The sequence below is a fragment of the Equus caballus genome, chromosome 15, assembly GCF_041296265.1.
Source record: "Equus caballus isolate H_3958 breed thoroughbred chromosome 15, TB-T2T, whole genome shotgun sequence".
In the NCBI taxonomy this organism is placed as follows: domain Eukaryota; kingdom Metazoa; phylum Chordata; class Mammalia; order Perissodactyla; family Equidae; genus Equus; species Equus caballus.
Genome location: NC_091698.1, coordinates 60,359,920 through 60,385,664, shown reverse-complemented (window position 1 = coordinate 60,385,664; position 25,745 = coordinate 60,359,920). Strand labels below are relative to the sequence as shown.

Below are 25,745 nucleotides of genomic sequence, written 5' to 3'. Positions count from 1 at the left end.
ATGTTAACAATTGGGGAATCTGGGTGAAGGGTATATGGGAGTTCTTTGTACTATTACTGTAACTTTTCTGTAAAAATTAAAAATTATTTCAAGTTAAAAAATTGACACAATTTTAAGAAATGAAATGGGATATGTTCAACATAAAATACTGAACAGTCAACCCACAAAGATTAGCTTATATATTTTTTTAACTTCTTATTATGGCAAATTTCACCTCTGGAACTATTTTGAAGCAAATCCCATACATATAATTCTATACATATTTCAGTATGAATCTTTAAAAAATAAGACCTCTTAAAAAAAAACCTCAATGCTATTATCATATCTAAAAATTAACATATGAATTTATTCCTAAGTGATAAATAAACTGAAAATATCTGCCAAAATAAGTAGTTCAGTAATAGCTGTATTACTTATCCAGTCAGATACTAAAATAAGTTTTTACTAAATGTTTCAAAGGCCATTAACATAAAAAAGTGTGAAATCTGTGGCATAACAAAAAGACAGCAATTATCCAGCCTTCCAGTTTCGACAGAAATAATGACTACAGTGACAAATGTTAATATTTCTTTGTCTCAACATACTTTTTTTTTTTTGCAGGGAAAGATTCGCCCTGAGCTAACATCTGTTGCTAATCTTCCTCGTTTTCTTTTCTTCCTCCCCAAAGCCCCAGTACATGGTTGTATATCCTAGTTGTAAGTTGTTTTAGTTCTTCTAATGTGAACCCCCACCAAAGCAAAGCAACTGACAGATGGGTGGCGTGGTTCTGTGACTGGGAAGTGAACCTGGGCGACCAAAGCAGTGACTGCTCAACTTTAACCACTAGGCCATCAGCGCTGGCTCTCAGTATATATTTTAATATTGTAGTCCATGTTCCTAAAACCAAATTTGCTCCATTATACTAGAAAGAAAAGTTTGAATGCTATCCATTTCTTTTGAAAGGCCATCAAAATATCAACTACATACTGAATACACAGGTAAGCTATATTTTTTTTCTTTTTGAAGGTTACCATCAACCCAGTAGTACAATTCAGCATGTAAAATCCTTAATTTTGAAAATTAAAAAAACTATAACTTATCCTCTTTTGTGGGCTAACTCAATTATTTTGAAGCAACCAAATTTTTAAATTGTAAAATTTTAGATCTCAGAAATTCAGGGAAATGAAAGACTTTGAAGACTGTGATTATAAAAAAGAGAGAAATTGAGAAAGAGACTTTTCATAGTTAAAAATCAGTAAGTGCTTCCCTGGGGCCAGCCCAGTGGTGTAGTGGTTAAGTTTGTGCACACCGTGGGTTTGCATCCCAGGTACAGACCTACACACTGCTCATTAAGCCATGCTGTGGCAGTGTCCCACATACAAAGTAGAGGAAGACTGGCACAGACGTCAACTCAGTGACACCCTTCCTCAAGCAAAAGGAGGAAGACAGGCAACAGATGTTAGCTCAGGGCCAATCTTCCTCACCAAAACAAAAGGGAAAAAAAAATCAGTAATTGCTTCTCTAAGTTTCATGCATCAATTAAATGTAAACAAGGATCTAACGAAAACAGAAATAAAAGCTTTAAGAGTTAAGAATTCTAAAAGTTAGTAGCTTACTATGCTCATGACTTGAGAGATTTTATGATGAATGCCTTTAATCACACACATCACTGAAGGTGGAGCAATAGGAGTGTTAATTTTAAAAGTTATCTTTTGTAAAAGATGTCACTAAGATAAGAATATCAACAGCGAAATTACAAACTGATTAATAAATTAGGTATATCTCTTCAAAGTCAGATTTAGCATCATTTGGGTTTAAAAATAAACCTTAAAATATACCTAACATAAAATATTTCTTCCATTTCTCTTCTAATATATAAACTACAGCATTAGCTCAAACTGATTCTAAAATAAAATTACTTACAAAAATTGGAAATATCTAACAAAGATAGAATGTAAAAACCTAAGTTGATATTAAGAAGTTAAACATGAAACATATAAAACAAATACAGTTTAACTCAATGGTGACTCATACAAGAATCAAATTAACATTGGGAATCAAAATCTTTATTAAGAAGAGATATAATTACATTTGAGTTATTTTCTACTTAACATTAAAATTTATTTCACATCAGAAACGGTATTTTAAATTACAGCTATCTGTTCATTTTGTTCTTAAAACAGTTTAAGGGGAAAGTCTAAATATTTCTGTAGTGGGAAAATACAACATTGATCTCATTATTAAACGTTCATCCTCACTAAAAAAATATACACATTTCAATAAGTGAAAGCAACTTCTTAGCTATGCTGACCTAAGGGCTTGAAATTACATTTCACGAGCACTTGAAACTTTTTTTAAGACCCACATCAAAGAATTTCATTCTATCATAATCTATTTATCTCAATACTAGTTTGAATATGTGTTTATTACAAGAAACAAATCAACTGCCACATATTCTGGGCTTGCCAAAGTCACGACTGATCAGAAGAAATCTATTATTTTGCTTCAGCAAAGATTAAGATTATGGTTATGCCTTTTCTCTCAATAGTTTGCAAACATTACACTACAGGTAATTTTCATAGAAACAGAGCATTACTACTTACGTCATCACTCTGCTGGGCTTCTTGCATTACAAATTCTCGAACCATGGATGGACTAAACTCTACTAGATAAGAAAATATATCTGTAGCAGCTGATCTGACTTGCAAATCATCCATGCCCTGATAAAAGGAAAATTAGGTTACTAAGAGACTGTTAACAAAGTTATACTTGCGTTACTATTTTCTTTCCCAAATCTATGCACACCTTCAACTTTTTGGAACTAGACATTGTACTGGAATCAAAATACATAACCTCTCCATCCTTTTCTTCCTTTGCTTTTACAAATACTAAAAACTTTCAGGCAGCTCAATGATTGCTTTCTGTCAGTTTTTACCACCACAAAGGTAAATATTCAGAGGATTTATATATAAGAATCAGCACAGGATTATAAACTAATGCTTTACAAACACCATAAAAAATTTTTTGGGGGAAGAGGATTCTTGATTTCAATATATGCAAAAAATGTGAATGATGCCTCCTAGCTAAGGCTTCAAAACTTTCCAGAATCTGTCTTTGGTCCTGGATTTGCCAGAGTTACTCCTTAGTAACCGGATTCTCTCGTTCATGACTCATCCTCATATAGAGAACACTTTGAAAACACACTGGGTATTTTCACTTCCCCACAACTTAGTTTTCTAAGGTAGCGATCCTGAATGTTTCCCCTCCTTCAACACGTGAAGGACACATGATTTGTGAGTTACAAATCTCCAGGTGATTCTGAAAACATTCTCTAACTCAGCAGTTCTCAAAGTGTGGTCCAGGAAATCTTGGAGAGGGGTCTTTCCAGGAAGTGCATGAGATTAAAACTATTTTCATAATAATAAATAACACTAACGCAATACTGGCCTTCTTCTTAGTCTATCACAAGTAAAGTGGAGTTTTCCACAGGCTACAAGATATGTTGATATCACAACAAATTAAACGCAGAAGCTGCTATGAGAATCTATCTTTTATTAAGCTAGACATTAAAAGGATTGGCAAAAAATGTGAAACAATGCCACTTTTATTACTCAATTTTTTTTGTTTTGGAAAAATTATTTTTTCACAGAAGTTATATTATTTATGTTAACATATGGTGGGTTGATTTTATTATTTTTAAATGAATTACTAAACACTTAATCTTCTCAGTTTTAATTTTTCATAAAATAAATACCAATGGATTAAACTCATATAAACAAAAGTATGAGAACCACTGCCCTAACCCCAGATTGCAGCATGAGCCATGTTGATCCAGTCTGCTTTCACTTCACTCACTGGTCTAAAAAGGAAAGATATTTTATTTTACTATGAAACATAATATTATTACAGGAGAAATAATAGTGTTGTAAAAATGTGGGATTTTTATTCACTTGAGGCCATATTATACGCAAGTAATTACATATTAATATTACAAATTTAAGTTAATGAAATTCTGAAGACTGAAAACTCTTATAATAATTCACTATCAAGTGAATCATAACCAAATTATAAAATTCAATATGCATTACTATAATAAATACTTTCCCACCTATAATATAAATCTATTACAAATTCACAAATTCAAAAATATGAAAAGAAACTGTATAATTACCATTACAATTTCAAGAGCTGGAAGAATCCCCAACTTTGCCAAAGTTTTGAAAAATGCGTCCCTGTTTTGAGGTTGTAATGTCTGAGAAAATGCACAAAATTCCTTGAAAAAATTAACCTGTAATGTTAGAAAGTACAGTTAGAAGTTGACACACATAAAAGAAAACTAGAGGCACACTGTAATGTGATCTACCACAGTGCAGAATTCACCCTTCTCAAAGACCTTGACTTTTCAGGGTATTCTGGTACCTCAAAACCTACATTAAAGAACATATTAAAAACTAAAAAACTAAAACTAAAAAAATCCCAAAAGTAAGCCGTGTATTATTTCTCAAATACTGAACAATTAACTCTCTAAAGACATTGCAGTGTACACCTTGTATGTGGAATCTCAGATGGCATACATATATGTATGCTACTCTTAATTTATGATTAAGGTGTAAAAATCCCATGGTAAAGCAGATATTTTAAATGAGAGCACATATTTTCATAGAAACCATGCAATAATAAATGGTGGCTGGGTTCCCAGGGAGCCCTCAAAAGTACAACTCAGTTTTTTTTTTGAGGAAGATTAGCCCTGAGCTAACATCTACTGCTAATCATCCCCTTTTTGCTGAGGAAGACTGGCTGTGCCCATCTTCTTTTACTTTATATGTGGGACACCTGCCACAGCAAGGCTTGATGAGCGGTGCGCAGGTCCACACCAGGATCCGAACCAGTGAACCCTGGGCCGCCAAAGCGGAGTGTGCGAACTTAACCACTGTGCCAATGGGCCAGCCCCACAATTCAATTTTTAAGAATTGGTAAGAACATTAGAGATTCTCTAGTCTAAAGGACTAATTTTCTAAATAAGAGAACTATTAATAAATAAACTAAAGATGACTTGGCTAATTTTTTTTTTTAAGATTTTATTTTTCCTTTTTCTCCCCAAAGTGCCCCAGTACATAGTTGTATATTTTCAGTTGTGGGTCCTTCTAGTTGTGGCATGTGGGATGCTGCCTCAGCATAGTTTGATGAGCAGTGCCATGTCTGCGCCCAGGATCCGAACCGGCAAAACCCTGGGCTGCTGAAGTGGAGTGCACAAACTTTACCATTCAGCCATGGGGCTGGCCCCAGACTGGGCTGATTTTAAGTCAGCAATTTTTCATTACTTCTTTAAAACCCAATTATCTAATTATAATGTTTGAGAAAATGGCAAACTGCTGATAACAGCAATCATCATTCTCTTTTTCCAAAGCATGGTTAAAGTGATTATAAACACATTCAAAAGAAAAAAACATTTCCAAGAACCAACTTATTTATCATTCATTTATTAATAAAGCATCTTCCTTACCTCTTGTTTAAAAAGCAAAGTATCTCTATAATGTTATTATCTACAACCAGAAAAATGTATGAGTTTGCAGTTCTGTCCTAACGTAAACCACATATCTGATTTTGGGGTTTGTAAGGCACACAAATTCCCTCATGGGGGGGCGGGCATGGCGATGAGATAATCGCATCAAAATACCTTAAGAAATTTCTAAAATATACAAAAGAGCAAGTTTTAGAAACTTTGAAAATAATCATTCTTACAGCATAATTTAAATAGATAGCTTTCATCTCATACTAACTATAAAAAATTCTCTCAAGTTAACAAATTCATTATTAAAAGCTGTGTATGCCAAAAGAGTAACACTCTTTAAGGGTTTGAATTTCAAGAACAGCTTACCAATTCACGCCGTTTATCATCATCTGTAGCCTCATCTGTTAATTGTGCAAAAACTTCAGACAAAAACTTCTCATCTTCCTATACGAGAAGAAATAATTAGTAAGAAATATCAACAAAAGTATAAAGTTACACTCATATATATGATTCACATAAATTATTATTAAAGTAGCTGAAAACCTAATAGCAGCTTCATTATGAAACCTAAAAAATCCAGGGTATAGGGGCTGGCCCAGTGGCACAGTGGTTAAGTGCAAACGTTCTGCTTCTGCGGCCCGGGGTTTGCTGGTTCAGGTCCCGGGTGCGGACGTGGCACCGCTTGGCAGGCCACGCTGTGGTAGACGTCCCACATATAAAAAGCAGAGGAAGATGGGCATGGATGTTAGCTCAGGGCCAGTCTTCCTCAGTGAAAAGAGGAGGATTGGCAGCAGTTAGCTCTGGACTAAATCTTCCTCAAAACAAAAACAAAACAAAAAATCTAGGGTGTACTTATGTCATAATTTTCAAAACTTAATTACATCATTCAATGTTGTATATACATTAATACCCCAGTTAACCAGAAAAATCAACTATAAAGAAAAGAAAAACAGACGTTCCAGATGTCATGCCTGAAAACTCATCTACTTTAAACTCAGAGCCTCTCTAGCTCCCTCTCAGGGTCTATTAAACATAATTCAAGCAAGCTTGAAGATCTCATTGTCAGTGAGAAAAATTTAAATTACAAATAGCAGATTAGAAAAGTTAAATTACAAAGGTGGCACAGGGATGACAGTAAAGGAAACCGAATTCTGGCAGCGATAAGATTACAAAGCTTTTTAAAACACAAGAACTCATGAAATATAGTAATCTAGGGCCATTTGGAGTAGAGTCTTACATGTTCTTGTGGTCCCCAAGGATATAACTAAATGACAAAACACTACAATAACAGCTTTCATACTGATGACTTTGAGGTATTAAATGACACGTGTTAATTTTTCTAAGCACTGTTTAAAAAGACAAACAGAAAAACAGAGTATGTACCTTCTGATTTTATTTTTAATATAAACGTGTGTCTAAAGTCTAGAAGGCATAAACATTAAAATGTTAACTACCTTTTGGTGACGGATTATGAGCGATTTCTTTTTGCTTATCTATATTTTCCAATTTTCTATAATGAGCATGGACTATTAAACTACAAAGGAAAAAACTGACATGAATATTGAAATTTACTTTAGAGAAGATTTCCATTAAACTTGCTAAAAGAAAATTGTGTTTTAAGCTTCAGCTATCTCCCAAATTCACTTTTATGAAATACAACTTATATCAATTTTAATTAATTAAAGTAGCATGTTCTAAAAATGCTTGTAATAGTGATACCTGATGGTTGATGATAAAATCAAACCATGACATGTAAAGGATATATCTCAAATACCTGCCCTTTTCCTTACTGTGGATCATTCACAAAGCGCAATCAGTCCCTTAAAGCCCTTCTGAAATAAGGTGGAGTATATGAAAAAATAAACCAATGAAAACCACTAGGTATGATCACAGAAAATACCACATGCTCTCCCACTAAAACATCCATTATTGCTACTCAAAGACACAACACTGAGAGACAACCCCTTTCATCAGTCTCACTCAGAATGGTGTTTCCTTTGTTATTTATTTCATTGACTTCTTTTGGACCTTATGCATTATAGCCTGAACTATCCACCTTCGAGGGAGTTCAACTGCATATGTAACCTACTTATCCCTCAAATCACTTCTTCCAAATACTTATCTCAATATTTTAGATTTGGTAAGTACACATTTACCTCTACTTACACCTTTTATAAATTTTTCTCTCTCTGCATCTCTCCTAGATTAAATCTTCCTTTCTTGTCTAAAAAATTTTTAACTTTTTCAGAATATTTTTACAGGAAAATAGTTCCAATTCTGTGATAAATGCAATTTCCCACTTAAATCCTTCTTACATGATTCATTATTTGTGGGCTGACAGCTAAAACTGCATGAAGTATTATAGAGGCAATTTCAAGTATTACAGTCTGCCAGGAGAATGCTTTCTGATTTCTAGTACATATTTTTTTTCTGATTTCTAACATTATACTTGATAATATTTTACAAAAGCACTCTGTTCCAATGTACATATTAAGGAAGCAATTGATTGACAGCTTAAAATCTATCATAAATATAGATGGAATGTTTCTCCCCAAATCCTAAGTTCCCTGGTTCTCCCAGTAATTAAACCAGTCTCTTTAGATCACTTTAGTTTTTCTGTTCCATTTCATTTTTTTTTTTAAAGAGTGGCACCTGAGCTAACAACTGTTGCCAATCTTCTTTTTTTTTTTTTCCTGCTTTATCTCCTCAGACCATCCCCCGTACATAGTTGTATATCTTAGTTGCAGGTCTTTCTAGTTGTGGGATGTGGGACGCCGACTCAATGTGGCCTGATGAGCAGTCTCATGTCCGCGCCCAGGATCTGAACCCTGGGCCGCTGTAGCGGAGCGTATGAACCCAATCACTTGGCCACGGAGCCGGCCCCTCCATTTCATTTGAAGAGCTTTTATTTTAACAAAACATAACTATTTTGAATCAAATTGCATGTGTCTGCTTTTTTGGATAACAGAACAAAACCTTATGGGGAAAGAGCTGCTTCTAAAAAGTCTGAATCAAACTTTTTCCTCTGTAATAATGTAAAAATAGGCACATACACAAAACCAAAGTACCAAAACCCACAACCCATTCACCATTTTTAGAATCATGTAAATGCAGAAATTTAGAATTAGATGAGGCTTTAAGAGGTCACCTATAGACTGCCTAATCCAATGCTAAATTTCACGAGACTGAGGCCCAAAGAATGGACTTATCTGACACTAGCTAGTGAGAGATGGATTTAGAATCCAAGTCTCCTGCATAATGAGGTTTTTGTCACTCCAACCACACATAACAGGATAGATTCCTAAGTAGTTCAAAGTTATAAAACAAACCAAAGCAAAATACACACAACAAACTAGAATCGGCCAAATATAAGATAAAATGCAACAGGTTAAATCCTACATTTGAGTACAAAAATCTCAAAAACAAAACAAAGAACCATATTAGGCAAACAGTTGTTTTCTTAAAAGGTTTTGGAAGATTTTACATATTTAATTAGTAATTGGGATGAAAGGTTAGAAATTTTTCTTTCAGTGCTGAAATCCTGCTATCTGCAATATATATCAAAAAAGAACTAAACCACTGACCCTACTGGGTTTGTTTTTACCTCAACTCTTATCTATGAAACAGTGGAAATATATGTAATATGTTAAAATATCAACATTTGAGATACCTGTCCTCCATTATTTCTAGTGAAGAGAAATGTTAAAACTTTTTATTCTGAAAAGGATCTTAATCTGTAGCTGTTTGTGTGGAAATAAGTTTACTTTATTGGCTTTCAGGAATTTAATTTATAAAACATGTTTAAGCATATTTCTCAATTCTGGGCACGAGGGATTTTGATCTGCAATTAGCTAGAAAATTCAGGTTAACTAAAATCTAAAGCCCCTATCATGCTTAAGAGAATCTCAACATGTATTTGAGTATATACTAGGAGCCAGTGACCACATTAAGTGCTCTCATATAATTTCTCAGCTAATTAATCTAATTTAGGCTAGGAGTTGAGTTATGTACTTTGTACCACCTCATTTTGGTCCAGTTAGACAAAATTTCTTATTTTCACTTGCTTTATGTAACTCACGCAACAGCAGGTTAATATTCATTTAAGAAGCTACAGGTATGTATATTAGTTAGCCAGAAAGCTATCTGGAAACACCTAACACCTAGCCAAAACACTTCTACATGGAAAACTCAGAGTAGGGCTTTAGGAAATGAACCTTTAGAGGGCAAAGGCCATAATCTTAATTACTTCCCTCTCATACATTGTTGAAAATAGAATTCAGCATCACAGCTGGCACATAAGAGATAATTAAGTGGTAAACCCTAGGTAAACAACAGGTTGTTCACAGTATCTGGCTATTTCATAAAATGCATCTCATGGACCAGAAATGAGTAAGACTTTCTTTTTTTAAAGCTACACTTGACTTATATAATTATAGTCTTTACAAATAAACCTAAGGCAAAATATACAAAATGACATACAGAGTGTTACAAATATTTATAGATTAGTTTGCATAATTTATTTTTTAAAACATAGGAAAGCATTTATGATTTACTATCATGGATTTGGCAACCCTTCTGAAGTCAAAAGCAGTCATTTGAAAGCTACACTTGAGCCTCTGTCACTGGGTCCTTTACATCAACTATATTGACTGTGGGTCTATTTCCAGTCTCCTGAGACTGTAACTGTTTTCCTGTCAGCAAGTGAAATGGCACAACGAAGTGTATAGTATGGTTTTTAAAAAGCAGTCCCCATATATTATGAAAGAACCTAATGTGTAAGTCTAACTTCCCTCACATTTATTATTGTGGAATAAAGAAAAATTGACAGGTTAAAGAATGACCTAAAGAAGTAAACCCTACACAAACAGTAGAGTAGCAATAATAGAAAGGTGAATAATGGTTGGAAGTATCACAAAACAGAGTCTCATAGCTAAGGACTAAGTCAGAGATTCTCAACTTTTTGGGCTCAGGATCCCTTTAAACTCTTAAAAATTACTGAGGACCCCAAAGAGTTTTATTATGTGGGTTATGTTGACTGATACTTATCATAATTAAAGCTGAGACATTTAAAAATACTAACTCTAAAAAATAAGCTATTAGATGTTTATAGAAATATTTTTTATGAGAAACAAATATACAATCCCAAATTTTAAAAATTTAGAAAGAAGAGTGCTTTGTTACACATTTTTCCAACTCCCTTTAATGTTTGGCTTAACAGAAGACAGCTAGATTCTCAAACCTGTTGCGGTATGTTGTTTTGGGTGAAGTATGTGAAGAAATTACAGCCTCACACTCACATCAAGTTGGAAAAGGGAAAATCTTACAGATCTCTCTGAAAGAGTTTAGGAGACCCCCAATGGTCCACAGACTACACTTGAGAACCACTACATTAAGTATACAGTAGCTGCTCAATAAACTTAGTGACTACTGATATGGAAATAGCAAAGGCAGTTAGGTTGGATACCGTGAGTATAGTATACTACCACAAGTAAAGCAAAATTTTCAAAATCATGCTTACTACACTGTTACGATATAAAGAATTAACATGATAAACATGGTATAAAACTCCTATTTTACAACTCAAGGAGACAGAATAAAATCAATCTCATATAGCAAATAATCTAAGCATCATTTCCTGAAAATTAATGCATGTTTCTCAATCCTGGCTGCACATTTGAATTATCTGGGAAGCTTTAAGCACACACACTCACACATACCTCAATAATAACTAGGTTTCATAAAATGAAACAAAAGATACTTTCAAAAATAGCTGTTTCACTTTGGGATGATGAAAAAGTTTTAGAAATGGATAATGGTGATGGTTGCATAACACTGTGAATGTACATAATGCTATGAATTGTATGCTTAAAAATGGTTAAATTGACAAATTTTATGTATATTCTACCACAATTTTTAAAATGCAAAAAGTGAAATAAACAAAAAAATTAAAAAACAGCTGCTGGGGCCCGCCCCATGGCCGAGTGGTTAAGTTCACGTGCTCCGCTTCGGTAGCCCAGGGTTTCGCCAGTTCGAATCCTGGGCATGGACAGGGCACCACTCATCAAGCCATGCTGAGGTGGCGTCCTACATGCCACAACTAGAAGGACCCACAACTAAAAATACACAATTATGTACCGGGGGGCTTTGGGAGAAAAAGGAAAAATAAAATCTTAAAAAAACCAAAAAAAACCCCAGCTGCATCATGGGACTCTTAAAAATATAAAAGGTCACATTAAGAAATGATTTTCCCTCAGAAAACCATGAGACAAAGCCCTGTTTTCTATGCCTAATAGTACATTTAAAGTAAACAAGAAATCTTTCAAAGAGAAAGACTGAACACCAGTTTGAACTATTAAGGGAACTAAATATCTGAAAACAGAATTGTGAAGAACACGTTAGCTGACTTACCTGCAACATGCTGACTATCTCAACTTTGTTGAAGAAAATAAAAGACGTAAGAGTAGAAAGAAAATTCTCTTCAAATACAGATGGCGTAGGCAAAATGATGTCCTGAATGTACTGTACCCTATAAGTCTGATGTATTTTTTGTCTTAGTTCAGAGTCTGTTATTGGTATAACTTCCTTAAACTTTGCAGTTTTGGTCAAGAATTCTCTATGCCTTTTTGGCTGGGCTAAAGCAGGGTCATATTCAAGGCATCCCACGACATCCATGATACACTCATCAGAAAACATTACCTCAAACAGAGTTGCCTTATTTAGGAATAAGATTCCTCTAATAATTTCATACAAATGGTGTAAGCCTTCAGTGTTTTCTAGGTTCTCACAAGCTTGGAACAGCTGCAGTAGTTTTTTAATATAGCCTTCGTTTTCCAAGGCCAGAGCCAGCTTTTCTCTACGGATAGGTGAGGAGAGAACTGAGGTAACTAAGTCAGCAATCTCTTCAAGTTTATTGAGTTCACATGTGGGCAGGTCAATCAGATGACTGGTTTCAGGCATTTCTTCAAATCGTTCTTCTTCTGATTCATCAATGAGGTCTTGTGTTACTTCCACTGATGGATCCTTACCCTGAACCTAAAAATATCCAAGTATAGCGGGTTACCTTAAAATACAAAAGAATTCAAAATTTTGGAAATCAAATCACTGAGCATTGGATTTAAGTTAAAAAAACCTTGCAAAAAATCAATACTAGCAATACAGTCATTGTTAATTAAAAGTCAAGTCTAGAAGGGGAAAACACACGTAGTTTAGAGTCACTTTTTGAGTCTAAGTTACTCACTGCAGATCGTTTCACCTCTAAATTTCCCAGCTTAGAACTTATGGTGAACTCTGATCCCTGACAACCTGAATATTTCAGCTAATATTTTGTAGATTTGTGATGTCAAATTATGTAATAACCATGTGCAGCTGTTTAATAACTTCACTATATCTAGCAATTTTGAATTTTGCAGAAGGTAACTCTTCTGACTCTTAAATCACCATCACATTGGTCTGGCAAGGACTTTACTGAGGTCAAACCAAATTAAAACCCAATGCCTGTATATCCAAGAGTGAGAAAATAAGATTTCCTCAAATTACTTTTGAAATTCACTTTTGGAAAAATATTTGCTTTTGTTATGAGCCTGAAACTGCTCTATTCTTTTAAAAATTGGCATTCATGGAACATCTGTGATAAAGCCTCCAGGTTCTAATATTTAGATAAAAATTACAATATAATGAATAAAGAACTGTTTTATGATTCAGGTTGATAGCTCAAGAAGAGCATGGCTACCTTATAACAAATTTTAATAATTTACTCTAACATAAAAAAAAAGTTTAGAATTTTCCATAAAATTTTTCTAATTCCTAACATGAGAGTGCAATTACCCTCTCTTCTTCAAAAGCGCTATTTGTAACTTCTGGGCAGAAACTTTTAGAAGCCAGTGCTCTTATTTGCCACCTTTCTTTCGCACTTTGCATTGATCTTGCAAGTATTAAAATGAATTCCCTGTCAATTGGGGTCCCTGAGTGGCTCTGATGAGCACAGCCCCTTCCTCTCCAAGCCTGCCCCTCACTAGTCAAACAGCATTAGGTAAAAAACAAACTTTTGTTTTAATAAATCACTGAAATTTTAGGATGTTGTTACTACAACATAATCTGACCTTAACATTCTTAAATTCAGTCAACTAACTGTGCTGAATGGGTTTACAACAAATCCACACTATCAATAAGACTCTCAATGAAAATTTCTCTATCCTACACTCCTATCCTAGTACCTTATAGCTGTTGCTTTAAATTTTTTCCCTTTTCAAGTGTCAAAGACTATTACTTTCTCTTTAGGTCTCAGAAGAGAGACTTGTCCCCTTTGAAAAAAGTGGTCATTAGTACTCAACTTCCTCCAACACTCATCTTCTCCATCTCATGAGTTATCTTCACTTATTTCCTTCATTTGTTTCAAAGAAAATATCTCTACCATTTTCTGAGGTTAACACTTCCATATGTATTTTTGATTTCATGCTTTGTAAAAGCTCAATATATATCAACCACTTTAACTCTTTTTTTATAATTTTTTCCTCTCCAATGGTTCTTTCTGTTCTATCATTTGCCACTCCCCTTAAGATACTTATTCTCTGAGCTGTGACACTTTTCAGAGAGGAGTTCACCTTTCTCATTATAACGGGTTAAGAAATGACTGAGTAAAATGGTTTTTATTGAAATTGAAATTGTTCTTTCAAACGTCAGCAGTGACCTCCCAGACTTGAAAAGTAAAATGTATAATGTATGGTTCGGTGGAATACCATGCGGTAGTTAGGAGCAATAAACTAAATGCATATTCAGCAACATGCATAGATCTTAAAAGTATGGTACTGACTTGTGAGTAAAAGTTAACCTTGCTGGACCAGCAGAGTGGCCAAATCTCACATTCTTTCCAAACGTGGAAAAGTCTGGGTGAAAATCAATGACAAATGGGGAGGAGAAATAGTAAATTAAGGGCAAAGGAATGAATACATGGGTAATAAGAGGGAAATCCAGCATTAACACTGGTGCCTCAGGAGCGACTGGGAGCAAGAGATGATATTCTCTTAGCTCAGTTATACCAGAGGGATATAAGGGTGAAGCCACATGTTTACCAAGACCACCACTGCTGCTCTCGGAACTTGACAAGGTCGAATGGAAGCCTGTAAATAAACTTGATGAGTGACACTACTCAAGGAGACATTTTGTCATACAATATGATGATGAACTGGACCAACCGTTAACAACTACATGGGATTCTAGCAATGTGCCAGTATCTACTGACTCTTACTTTTCAGGTTCTACCTACCACCACACTGCAATATGGTATAATACTGGCATTGTTGATCCAACTACCTTATGTATATAAACCTTATGATAATACTGATATTGATGATCAAATATATTGGGAGATTAAGTTAACATTCCCTCAGCATGTAATGCTGATAGAAAATGACTGGCCTGAGGAAGAAGTAGATTTTGTTAACCATCAGCTAATTTCTATGCTAAACAGTTCTGTGTAAGTTTACCATAAAATATAAAGTGCAGTAGATCAAGGACAGAAATGAGTAATCATATTAGTACAAAAATACGAAAAGTAAATCATGACTTTATAGCTGTTTCTTTAAATCTATCCCTATTCAGACTGGCTCCTCCAAATGTTAGGCATATTCATATTGATACTCATTACTCTGTCATATAAATGCTATGCTAAAAGCAGATGCTAGAACAAATATGATCATTTTGCTGTAAGAGAGTCTGGGCCAAGGTCCAAGGGGTGCCTTTGCAGTAAAGGATTAATCCTGCCAAAGAAAGGTTTGGCCCTTGGCCAGCCCCTGAAAGGTAACCTCTAAGCACTCTGAATATCCTGTCTAATAAGAGTGTTTTTGCTTATCTGGGGGCTTTGGCCCATGCCAGATATGCTATGCGTGGGTAACTACATGGTTTATGGTGGAGGTCTAACCCTGGAGGCGCTGGAAACTAAAGTCAGCCACATGGGTAGTCAGCCTACTTATATGAATAACCCCCAATGAAAATGCTGGACAAAGGTTTGGGTAAGCTTCCCTGGTCAGCAATACTCCATGCATGTTGCCACACATCATTGCTGGGAGAAGTTAACTGCTGTCTGCACAACTATCCTGGGAGAGAAAACTGGAAGCTCATGCCTGGAACTCTCCCGAGACCCTGTCTTGTGTGCCTTTTCCCACTGACAATTTTAATCTGTACCATTTTGTTATAATAAACTGTAACCACAAATATAACAGCTTTTTGGAGTTCTGTGAGTTGTTCTAGTGAATTAGTAAACCTGAGAGTGGTCTTGGGGACCTCCTGAAGTGTACAAGTGAAAAGAGTAAGAAACAAATTTCAGTGAAAATTTCTAGGACAAATGTACAAAGTCTTCAAGAATTTATGTATATCCAAGAACATATATTAAACAGTAGGTGCTGAGGTGTGGGGAGGGGAGAAATGAGGCAAGGTATAATCTAATATGCTGATCACTGGAAAATATTATCTACCAGATAAATTTATGTTCTGGCAGATGTGTAAATCAACACCGTATATCTAAATAAGATGTTTGTCTTCTGTTTTATTCATTCACTCTTTAAATATATACTGAGTACATACACAAAATGTGCCAGTTACCATGCTGGTATTAGAAGAGGAAGAATACAAAATAACACTTTTCAGGACTTTATAAAAAATGAAGATTAGTCTTTATATACTGTTATTAATATTCTGAACAGCCTTATAAATATTATGGTAAAGTTATCTTATATTTTTAAAATTTTACATCCTTCAGTATGCTTTCATTATTTTCACAGACCAGTTTTTTTCCCCTTCTCATGAATGAATGAATGATTCAAGTTTATTGAATCGAGAATAGAATGGCAAATATTTGTGGATTGCATAAGTCTGCAACAGAAGTCACCTTTAGGTCTTAAATCTCACTTTACAGAAAACTTTGCCAACAAAATTCAATCTCAACCCTTAGCGAGCACATGAGAAAAAAAGAGGAAAAATTAGGACCTTCTTGCCATCACCATCCACAGGTTTAAAAATTGGCAAAACATAAACAGAAATAATAAAACAATCTGGAGTATATTCTATGTATATTGTACAAATTAAAGCAAAATCACATTTACTAGTGTTTTCAGCTGTTCATCAAGTGGAATTCTTCTATTTAATAATGTATACTAATAATGCTCCAGCAATACATGATGCATAGTAAGATACGAGGTGGAAAAGAAACAAATTATCTACTCCAGTTAAGAAAAGTTTAGTGATTTAGAGTGCTATGTCACGCCATATGCCTTATATGGAATGCGAAGGTTCACACTACACTTTCTCGGACCACTTTATTATACTGTGTGGCACTGCTATTGGGAGGGCCAAGGAAAAAAAATGACTATGGTCAGATGCATAAAACTAACTCAAGAATCTTCAGTGATAAGAATCACCAGAAGGAAAAGCTGATATAAATGAGAATGACAATAGTCAAAAAACACTCTAATAGAATAATTATACTAGGCAACCACTGAAACACAGTGATCTCCATTTGCAGAAAATGGTAGTTAAAATGAATGTTATGATTAATTTAAAATTCTAGTTATCAGCTGTCATGACCAAGATTTACCAAGGGGCCATAAACATAATGTAGTATACTGAATGGGATCCTGGAACAGAAAAAGGACACTGGGTTTTAAGCTGAGGAGATCTGAATAAAGTACTGACTTTAGCTAATAATAATAGTGAATATTCGTTCATTAATTGTGACAAGTGTATGATACTAATCTAAGATGCTAATAATAGGGAAAACTTTGCGGGGGAGGAAGTGTATATACTCCTCAAGGAGGGGAGTATATAAGAACTCTCTGTATTTTCAGCTCACATTTTCTGGAAATCTGAAACTTCTAAAAAAAATCTTTATTAAAAAACGTTCTAGTTACCTGAGAGTTACTAGCTATCCTATATCCTGCTAGACTATAGGTTTCTCACGAAAAGTTCTGAGCACTTTTGATAACATTAGTGTCTGGGACACAGTATTCACAAATATTAGGCAAAAAGGTGACCAAATATTAAAGAAAAATCCAAAAGCCTTAGAATATGATTATTTAATCCTTTTTGGTTTTTAAAAGATCTTGACATTTTGTAGGGTATTAGTTATGAATATATGCTATCAAAATCTAAAGTGGTAAACAAAATTATGACAACTTTTTTTTTTAATTTTAAGTAAAAGAATTTGCTGTAGAACATAAGAGAAATTTCCAGGTTAGGTTACCAAAATCTCAAAGACATTCTCTCTCCACTTTCTAACATACATCTTTCAGGTAAAAAGAAAAAAAGAAAATTTAAGAACGCATGCAAATATAAGTTAATTATTTTAAAAGAAACTTACCTGACAAATTTTTTCCCAGATCTCATCACAGCCAGCTTTTTCCTGAAAACTTAGAGCCAGATCATAGTTTTCTGCTTCTGACCAAACAATTAATGTATCCTGTTTAAAAATAAAGATTCCTACATCATCACACTTGAAAAGAAATAACTACAAAATATAAACAAAAATCAAGAGGACAGAAAACAGCATAGCAATGACAAATGCCCTCTGATAAGTGCAATTAATGTACATTCAACTGACATCACATAACTATATTTTATCCTCTGCAACTTCAGTAATATACTGGCAATGAAATAGCAGCTTTGGTACTAAAAATGATATTGAGCAATTTTCTAAAACAAAAATTATTAAAACAGGTTAGCAGGCTCTGGCTCATGTTACCAAGATGGAAAGCCTAGCCATTCTTGGCCAAAGTGTAATGTAGACTGTCTAATCATCTACTTCCTACTGTTTCCAGAAACTCAGCTGTTTCACTCACTAAACACCCACCACCTACAAGTTTATCTTTCCCTTTAAGCTGGTTGTCAACTGGTTGCAAGTATAGGCTGACTAATAGCTGAAAATATCTTAAGTTTTAACTCTTTCTGTTTTTGCCTTTAAAACGCCTTTAGGGTACTAAGGAATGCAAAACAATGATGAAATGAAGATACTCACTCTTAGTATAACCAATGGCGCCTAGTTGAGCAGCTTAGGTCATAGAAAAATGAAGAATCCCCAGTTCAGGTCTAAGTGCTTTCCTAGAATGTCCTTAATTATACCCCTACCAAAAGGTTATGCTTTGACGAAAAAATTGTCAACCCCTTTATTAAAAATGAAGGTTTGGGTTTAAATTAAAACACACGTTTAAGTACTAAAATCACTATGCAACATTCAAATGAAACAGACACTTTTTTAAAGGATACATAATAATGAAAGTTTAATATGGCTAAAATTTTAATTTTTCACAAAATGCACCTTTGAATTTATACTCTAATTACCAAAAATATAACCTACAAAAACCTTATATTTAATAATTGTTCATCTGACTAGTACTTATAAATAGTATGACCTGATATTAAAAAATATAAAACTAAAAGTGAGCCCCAGATTAATAAAGACAAAGTCTTCAAAATGAACACTTTTCAATACTTTGGTAGCTCTAACCAGTAAATGAAAAATATCCTTTAATTAATCCAAGCCTCAGATTAATACTTATTTGCTGTGTAACCAGGTAAGAAGAACTGGAAATCTGTTTTCTAGCTTCTGCCTAGACATGATGCTTCTTGGAAGGGAAATTAACTACCAGGTATTGTAAAATTTTATTAGGTTGTTTTTTCTTTTAAAAGCTTTCAGGGGTTCCCACCATCTACAGAAGAGGTTTTGAAACCTCTATTAAAAAAACCCAGCAGATCTCTTTTTACAAATAAAATTTTACTAAGAATCTCCAAGTAAAAAAGGATAAAAACAGAGTTACTCAGGTTAAAGCACTAGCACTGTGTACTTTCCTCAGTCCCTGAGCCTTTGTCTTACAGCTCTCCTCAAAACAGCTTCATGAACAGTGATTTCCAAAACTTTTTTAACAGTGTGTCTCAAATTACTTATATATTATATACAAAAATATAATGTTAGTATAGCAATACTTTATAAAACATCACTAAAATAGAAATAAAAAGATTTATATAAAGCTAAAATAAGCAATATTTTTAATGTTTGAATTTTAATGGCTCTATACCATTAATAATTAGCATTTTAAGAGCCAATAATACACTTAGGGTACAGCACACCCATAAGTGATGACAGATACAAATCCATACTTAATGCCATCTTTCTAATAATTCTGAACTTTCTGGGAGGGGCAACTTCTTGTAAGATCTATTTTATCACTGTTTCTGCTTTATCACTTGGGTGACAGCTTAGCCTAGAGTGAAAATGTCAGTTTGACCACTGTTTTGTTTAATTGCACTTATGTTATTGTTTCCAATCCTTTTTAGAGCTCTTGTTCATTTTGTGAGGGTTACAGATTGGTTAAAATGGGAAAATATCTGTAAACAGTTATCTGCACACATAGGCTACAATAATTCACAACAGGTGGGGAATACCTTTCACGGAAATTTTACTCTTCTCTCAGAATACCATGCTTATTTTTGACTCTTGATCACCTGACTTTACTAAATATTAGCAAAACTCAATTTCTTCTTTTGATAGAATCTATAAACAAGTTTCTTCTCAAATCTCAATGCTTCATCCTGTGCATTCCATTTTGGAGATTACTAGTACAAGAGAATGAAATCCAAAGCCCTTTATCCAGGCATCCAAGGCTCTTTCTATTTTGGTCCCAAACTACCTTCCAAGAGAAAGTGGAGGTAATCAACAAAGTCTGAATTAAGGTCACTTAGTCCTCCTCTTCATCATCATTTTCTTTTGTTCTTTCCTTCACATTCTTAATATAAAGTCTTTTCCCTAAGCCAGTCAAAACATCAGAAACTAAACGGGATTTATATTCAGAATCCTTCTTCAATGCAAAGAGGATTGACTTTGGATGATGGTTAAAAATACAGATTCCCATGCCTCTCCCCTGGGGACAGGTCTAGAGTGAGTCCCAAGAATCCTTACCTTTAACAGGGGTCCCAGGTAATTCTTTCAATAAGTCAAATTTGAGAACCTGACCTAAGTGTATCTCTAGTTGTTTGAAAGAGGATAGGGAAGTACCATCAGAGTAGGCACTTTCCAGCTCTATGTATCTATACCAAATGGGTGACAAATCTCACCATTCTTTCTTCCCCCTTCCCCACACCCTACTGTCTCAGTAAAAAGTACCAGGAAGAAACACTTCTTAGAATTGCTTATTCCAAGGGTCAGAGCAAAAGATTCTAGGTGAGAGAACATAGAGCTGGCACAAGAATATTTAAAATAACGAATGAAAAGTGTCAAATGGCAGGGTTTCCTGTATATCCAAGAAGCCTAGATACAGTCAAGCTCAATTTTTCATAGTAGGATCCGTTTTCAACCACTGTGCTTTGTGATAGTATATTTTTGCTCATCTGTGTGTGGCACACATATCTTTGGGATATTAATGCCTCTGTTTAAACCACGAGAAGCTTTGAGTTCTCTTCTACTAACTAAAATATTTAGTCACCACTATGTCCCATGGCAATCAGATTTAAAATGAGCTTGCAAGGAGAATGGGAAAAAATCAATTATATTTGGTCTGGGTGATTATGTCCAAGCACAGGATGGGAGTAAGACATGAGCTGAAGAAGCTTGAGAATTTAGCGTTTACTGAATCAGGTTTTCGCACTGCAGTATTATTGTAAGAAATAGTTATTTTCAATCTTATATATTAAAAAAAATTCTTGAGCTGGATACTGTTTAAATCAGAGGTTCTTAATCCAGGATCTAAATTACACTTGAAAATTGTATCTAAAACTTGGTGTATAACACCTAATTGGGGGAAAGTGTCTCTAGTTTTCATATCATGTTCACAAAGTATCTGTGACATACTTAACAGGGTCTAACAAACCAACGAATTCTGTTTTAGTTTTCCTCCCTGAACTGATACTTCAATTAACATGAATAAAATCCAGAGTCATGAAATATTTGAGATCCTACTGCTTGCCAGACTAATCCTATCCTTGCCCCTAATGACTCTGACAAAATTCAATACAGAGCTAAAGTTTTTCAAAAAGAATACCTGTTTTTCTAAAAAAGGGAAAACAAATATAAATAGATTATAGAATTCCATTTCCAGATTCAAAATCAATTAAAAATCTGAAAATGAGTAAGATTAACCAGACAAATAATGCAGCACCTAACTCTCTAGTAGTTCCTAATGGTAGCTGACCTAGTCTTTCTGAGATGGATTTTTAAAATATAGTGTGGTATAACATACAGTCCAGGACAGACATGATACTATTTTCAAACAGTAGTGATATCTTATCTTCCCCAAATCTGTGATATATTTGGATACAGTGGGAATAACCCTTGACTAGAATTAGGATCTGAGTACCACTATTTCTGTGACTTCAGCAAAGTACTTTGATCTTTCCTCATTGGAAAAGAGGAAAATGCTGCCTACATCAGGATTATAATAAGATTATTATGAATATAGTTCTCTTATTGAGCTTGCGTGTTCGGCACTGTGTCAAAGCATTTTTCAAACAATAATTTACAAATATTATATAAGACAGGTAGCAACTCTATTTAAAAGATGAAGTTCAGAGAAAATTTATTCAAAATCACATAGCTAGAAATATGGAATTAAAACACTTAAGCGTGTCCAATTCTAAACCCATCTGTCTAGACCCCGAACTAAGAAAGACACCCCCCTCCATCTGATTCCCAAAGATTCCTCATTGGTCTCCTTTCAAACCACCATCCAGAACACATCTCTATCCATCATCCTGCCCAATCTTTCAAACCTAATCACTCACGTCCTCTACTCACACACCTGATCTTTAGTCCAAAGTGCAGAGTGGACTCTATTCATTACAAATTCATGCTGTCATTTTAATGCAGCATTCAAAATTGTAGAAATCTCTTTCTCTCTTGTATACTCATTAGCCCATTCCCCACGACTCTCAGGCTAAACCCCAACACCCTCAATTTTATTAGATTGTTTTGCCAATTAAGAGATAGATACAATAAAGTATGATCCTTTTCATCTCTACCTTCATCTCAGTGGATGCTCTTCTAACCAAAACCTAGAATATTCTCAATTTTTCTCTTGTAGGATATTAAATAGCCATGTGATGACCCATTGGTTCTTCTTTCCTTACCGAAATTCTGTTCTCCCTTGAAGACAACACATTTTCCTGATTCTCTACATTTCCCAATTGCTTACTCTTCCTGTTTACTGGATCTTCCTTTTATGTCACTATCAAACATCTAATCCAGCAGCATGCCCTGTCAATTCTGTCTTTAATTTATATCTCAAATACATTCATCTCTTTCCATCTCCACTATCACCCTAACCCAATCCAACATTATCTCTTGCTTGGGCTATACTGCAATCTCCCACCTAGTCTTTCAGTTATTGTCTCTCTTCAATTCCAGATTGATGTTACTATTTTGGATAATGTCACTCCTCTGCTGAAAACTCTTCAAAAGCTTTCAAATGCACTTCAAAAATTCAAACTAAAGATAGTGATCAACCCCTAAGCAGCAATCAATCAAGTATTATTGGATGAATGGATAAATGTGGATAACTCAACAAGGCTCAGTCTTAACCTCTGCTCTTTTCTCAATTCATATCTATTCTCTCAAAGGAGGTCCTCTCTTGCAGCTAAAAACAGCACTCAATGATTCTCAAATTGGAATCTCCTGCACCAAACTCTTACTGTATCTCTCGTCTAAGATGTTCATTATAAGACCTTTCCATTCATTTTACTATTGCTTCAAACCTAAATGAAAAAAAAAGCAAGATCAGAACAGTATATATCATGCTACCATTTATGCCAATAAAAAGGAGAATATATATGTGATTGCATGCATATTTGTTTACACATCCATAAAGCCTCTACGAAAATGTACAATAAACTGCTAACGCTGGTGACCTCCAGCAAGGGAAACTGTATGGACAGAGTCCAGTGTCCAGAGTAGGAGTGAGACTTCACCAAATACCTTCTGAATTTTTAACAATGTGAATGTACTATCTATTCAAAATAAACAAAGCCTTTTCCCAAATTATTAATGTAAACCTGCTTTCTTCTCAACTTCCCAGTTTCCGGAGAGAACAATCATTTTCCTGGTCCTGAGACTCAAAAATACTACTAGTGACCTTTGACTGCTTTTTTCATATTTAATCATTCACCAAATCTTTCAGCACTTTCTTGAAAATATCCTGGAGCTCTGTTCCTTCTTCCTAATTACATTTACTACACTGGAACAGACTTTCATTTTCTTGTATCTGAATTATTGCAAAAGGTCTTGCTACCTAAAGCTCTTGTTTTCCTCTCCACCCTCAACTCATTATTCATGACATTGCCACACTGACTTCCTAAACACAGCAGTATCACTTTCATCATGTGAGGCCCCTACTCAAGAACCTATAATGGCTCTCCTTTTGTTTAGCAAAGCAAGTTCTCAAATAAAAAAACCTCTGCTGCAAACAGGCTTAGTACCTTTTGTATCAGGTGTACTACTCCCTTCCCTATTACAGTTCCTTCAGCAGACACCACATAGGAAAGTGAAGATTTTCTTAATGATTCTGGCTCTAAACAATCTCTCCCTTTTCAAATTTTCTACTGCCCAAGTCTGTGGAATACAAGCTGCTTTTTATAGTATTTTGCATTGGCGTATACTTGCTGTACATGCTCAGTCAAGAAACTTAAACTTTCTGTGCCTTAGTTACCTTATCTGTGAAATACTTTCATGGGCTTTCAATGAGGACTGGGTTAAAACATTTTATCAGCTATTTTATTACCATTCTATAATTGTTTCACCTGTTATGTCTTGTCTTCCAATAAAACTGAGGATGAGAACTTCCTTATACTTCTTTCCTAAACCCAATTAACACACAATTGTCTTAAATATAAAAGGTACATATCCCTATGACTCCACTTTTGATTTAGTCAAGATCAGTGGGACTGATTCTAAATAACTTAAAATTTTGACACATGTATCAGGCACTTTATTTCATGTTCCACTGTTTAATCATTCTCTTCTCTTTCCAACGTGTTTAAAACACTTAAGTTTACGGGCTTCTTTAGGCTAAGTATATCTTCTCTTTCCCATTAACTACTTCAATATTGCCCACTGTAAGTAAGAAGGAAGTGATGTGAATCGATGACCTATCAATATTGAGTCGTTTGACATTCAACTCAACTCATTCTAACTTATTTTGAGCCCACAATTCAGTAATTTGCCTTTGGAGAAAATTTTAAAAAGATGTATTTTGAGCCCACAAATCAGTACTTAGCTCATTTTAGAACTGTGATGTTAAAGAATGAATTTATTCAATGTATTTTAATGTCAAGATATCCTATGAGCTATGAATGTCTTATTCATTCACTCAAGGTTTTTATGAGAAATCCACTAATGATCAATATACTTCATATAAATTTTGGAAATGAATGATTTTCTAGACTAATTTATTGAATAACTTAAATGATGACATAAAAAAAGATAATTCTAACGAACATAGAAAAATATCCATGTGTTTGGAAATCCCAATTTGTGTAACATGGTAAAATGTGCAAACTGAACAAGATTTTGGTGAAAATATGAAAAATCATATGTATTACAAAAAAAACAGTTTAACACAACCACCAAATGGCTTTTGATTTCTATTAGAAAAGTGCACTCAATTTAAACAAAAATAAAGAAAACAGGTGACTCCATTTACGCACGTTTTTTCATTCTTATATACAAAGCTTTTCCATTATTCTCATTGCCAAAAAGTTCTCTTATACTCTAATGTTTAGTAAAAAGCACCTCAATTAGAAAAATATATATTAAAAAAGCCCAATAGTATATTATTTAAATATGATTAATTATAGAAAACACTTTCCCAATGGCATAAAAATTTTGTTTTAAATAAAGACTTTTTCCTCCAATACATTAATTTTCTAGCAGAGGAACATTACACATGACACATGTCCCAAAGTTTCTAAAGTATTTACACATCCACTGTGTATTTTTGGACTAATGCTGGGGGACTATTTTATACACAAACCTCTGCCATAATGTGATCTTTCCAATAGTAACAACAGCTAAAGGAACTTGTACACGATTTGAGAAGAATACAAATTATAACTAATGTAGGGAGTCACATTTAAAAACACAGTTCCTGAGAATTTAATATTCATGCAGATAGGAAAAAAAATGATCACGTAATATTAGCATTTCTTTCCCCACAAATGAGCACGCAAACAAAAAACAAACCAAAAGTGGCTATCTGGCAAAATTAAGAGCAGTGACAGAGAGAAA

The 25,745-nt window shown here is 34.3% G+C and overlaps 1 protein-coding gene across 2 annotated transcripts in view; it reads right to left on the bottom strand.

The window, feature by feature from the left end:
- PPP4R3B (protein phosphatase 4 regulatory subunit 3B) overlaps positions 1-25,745 on the bottom strand; it is a 67,415-nt gene that overhangs the window by 34,606 nt on the left and 7,064 nt on the right. For both annotated transcript variants that reach the window (XM_023619652.2, XM_023619655.2), the window contains exons 3-7: positions 17,841-17,939; positions 11,900-12,523; positions 5,858-5,935; positions 4,151-4,267; positions 2,583-2,699 (exon numbers count right to left, since the gene is read on the bottom strand). In XM_023619652.2, coding sequence (XP_023475420.1) covers positions 2,583-2,699; positions 4,151-4,267; positions 5,858-5,935; positions 11,900-12,523; positions 17,841-17,939 — 1,035 coding nt within the window. The remainder of the gene's footprint in view (positions 1-2,582; positions 2,700-4,150; positions 4,268-5,857; positions 5,936-11,899; positions 12,524-17,840; positions 17,940-25,745) is intronic.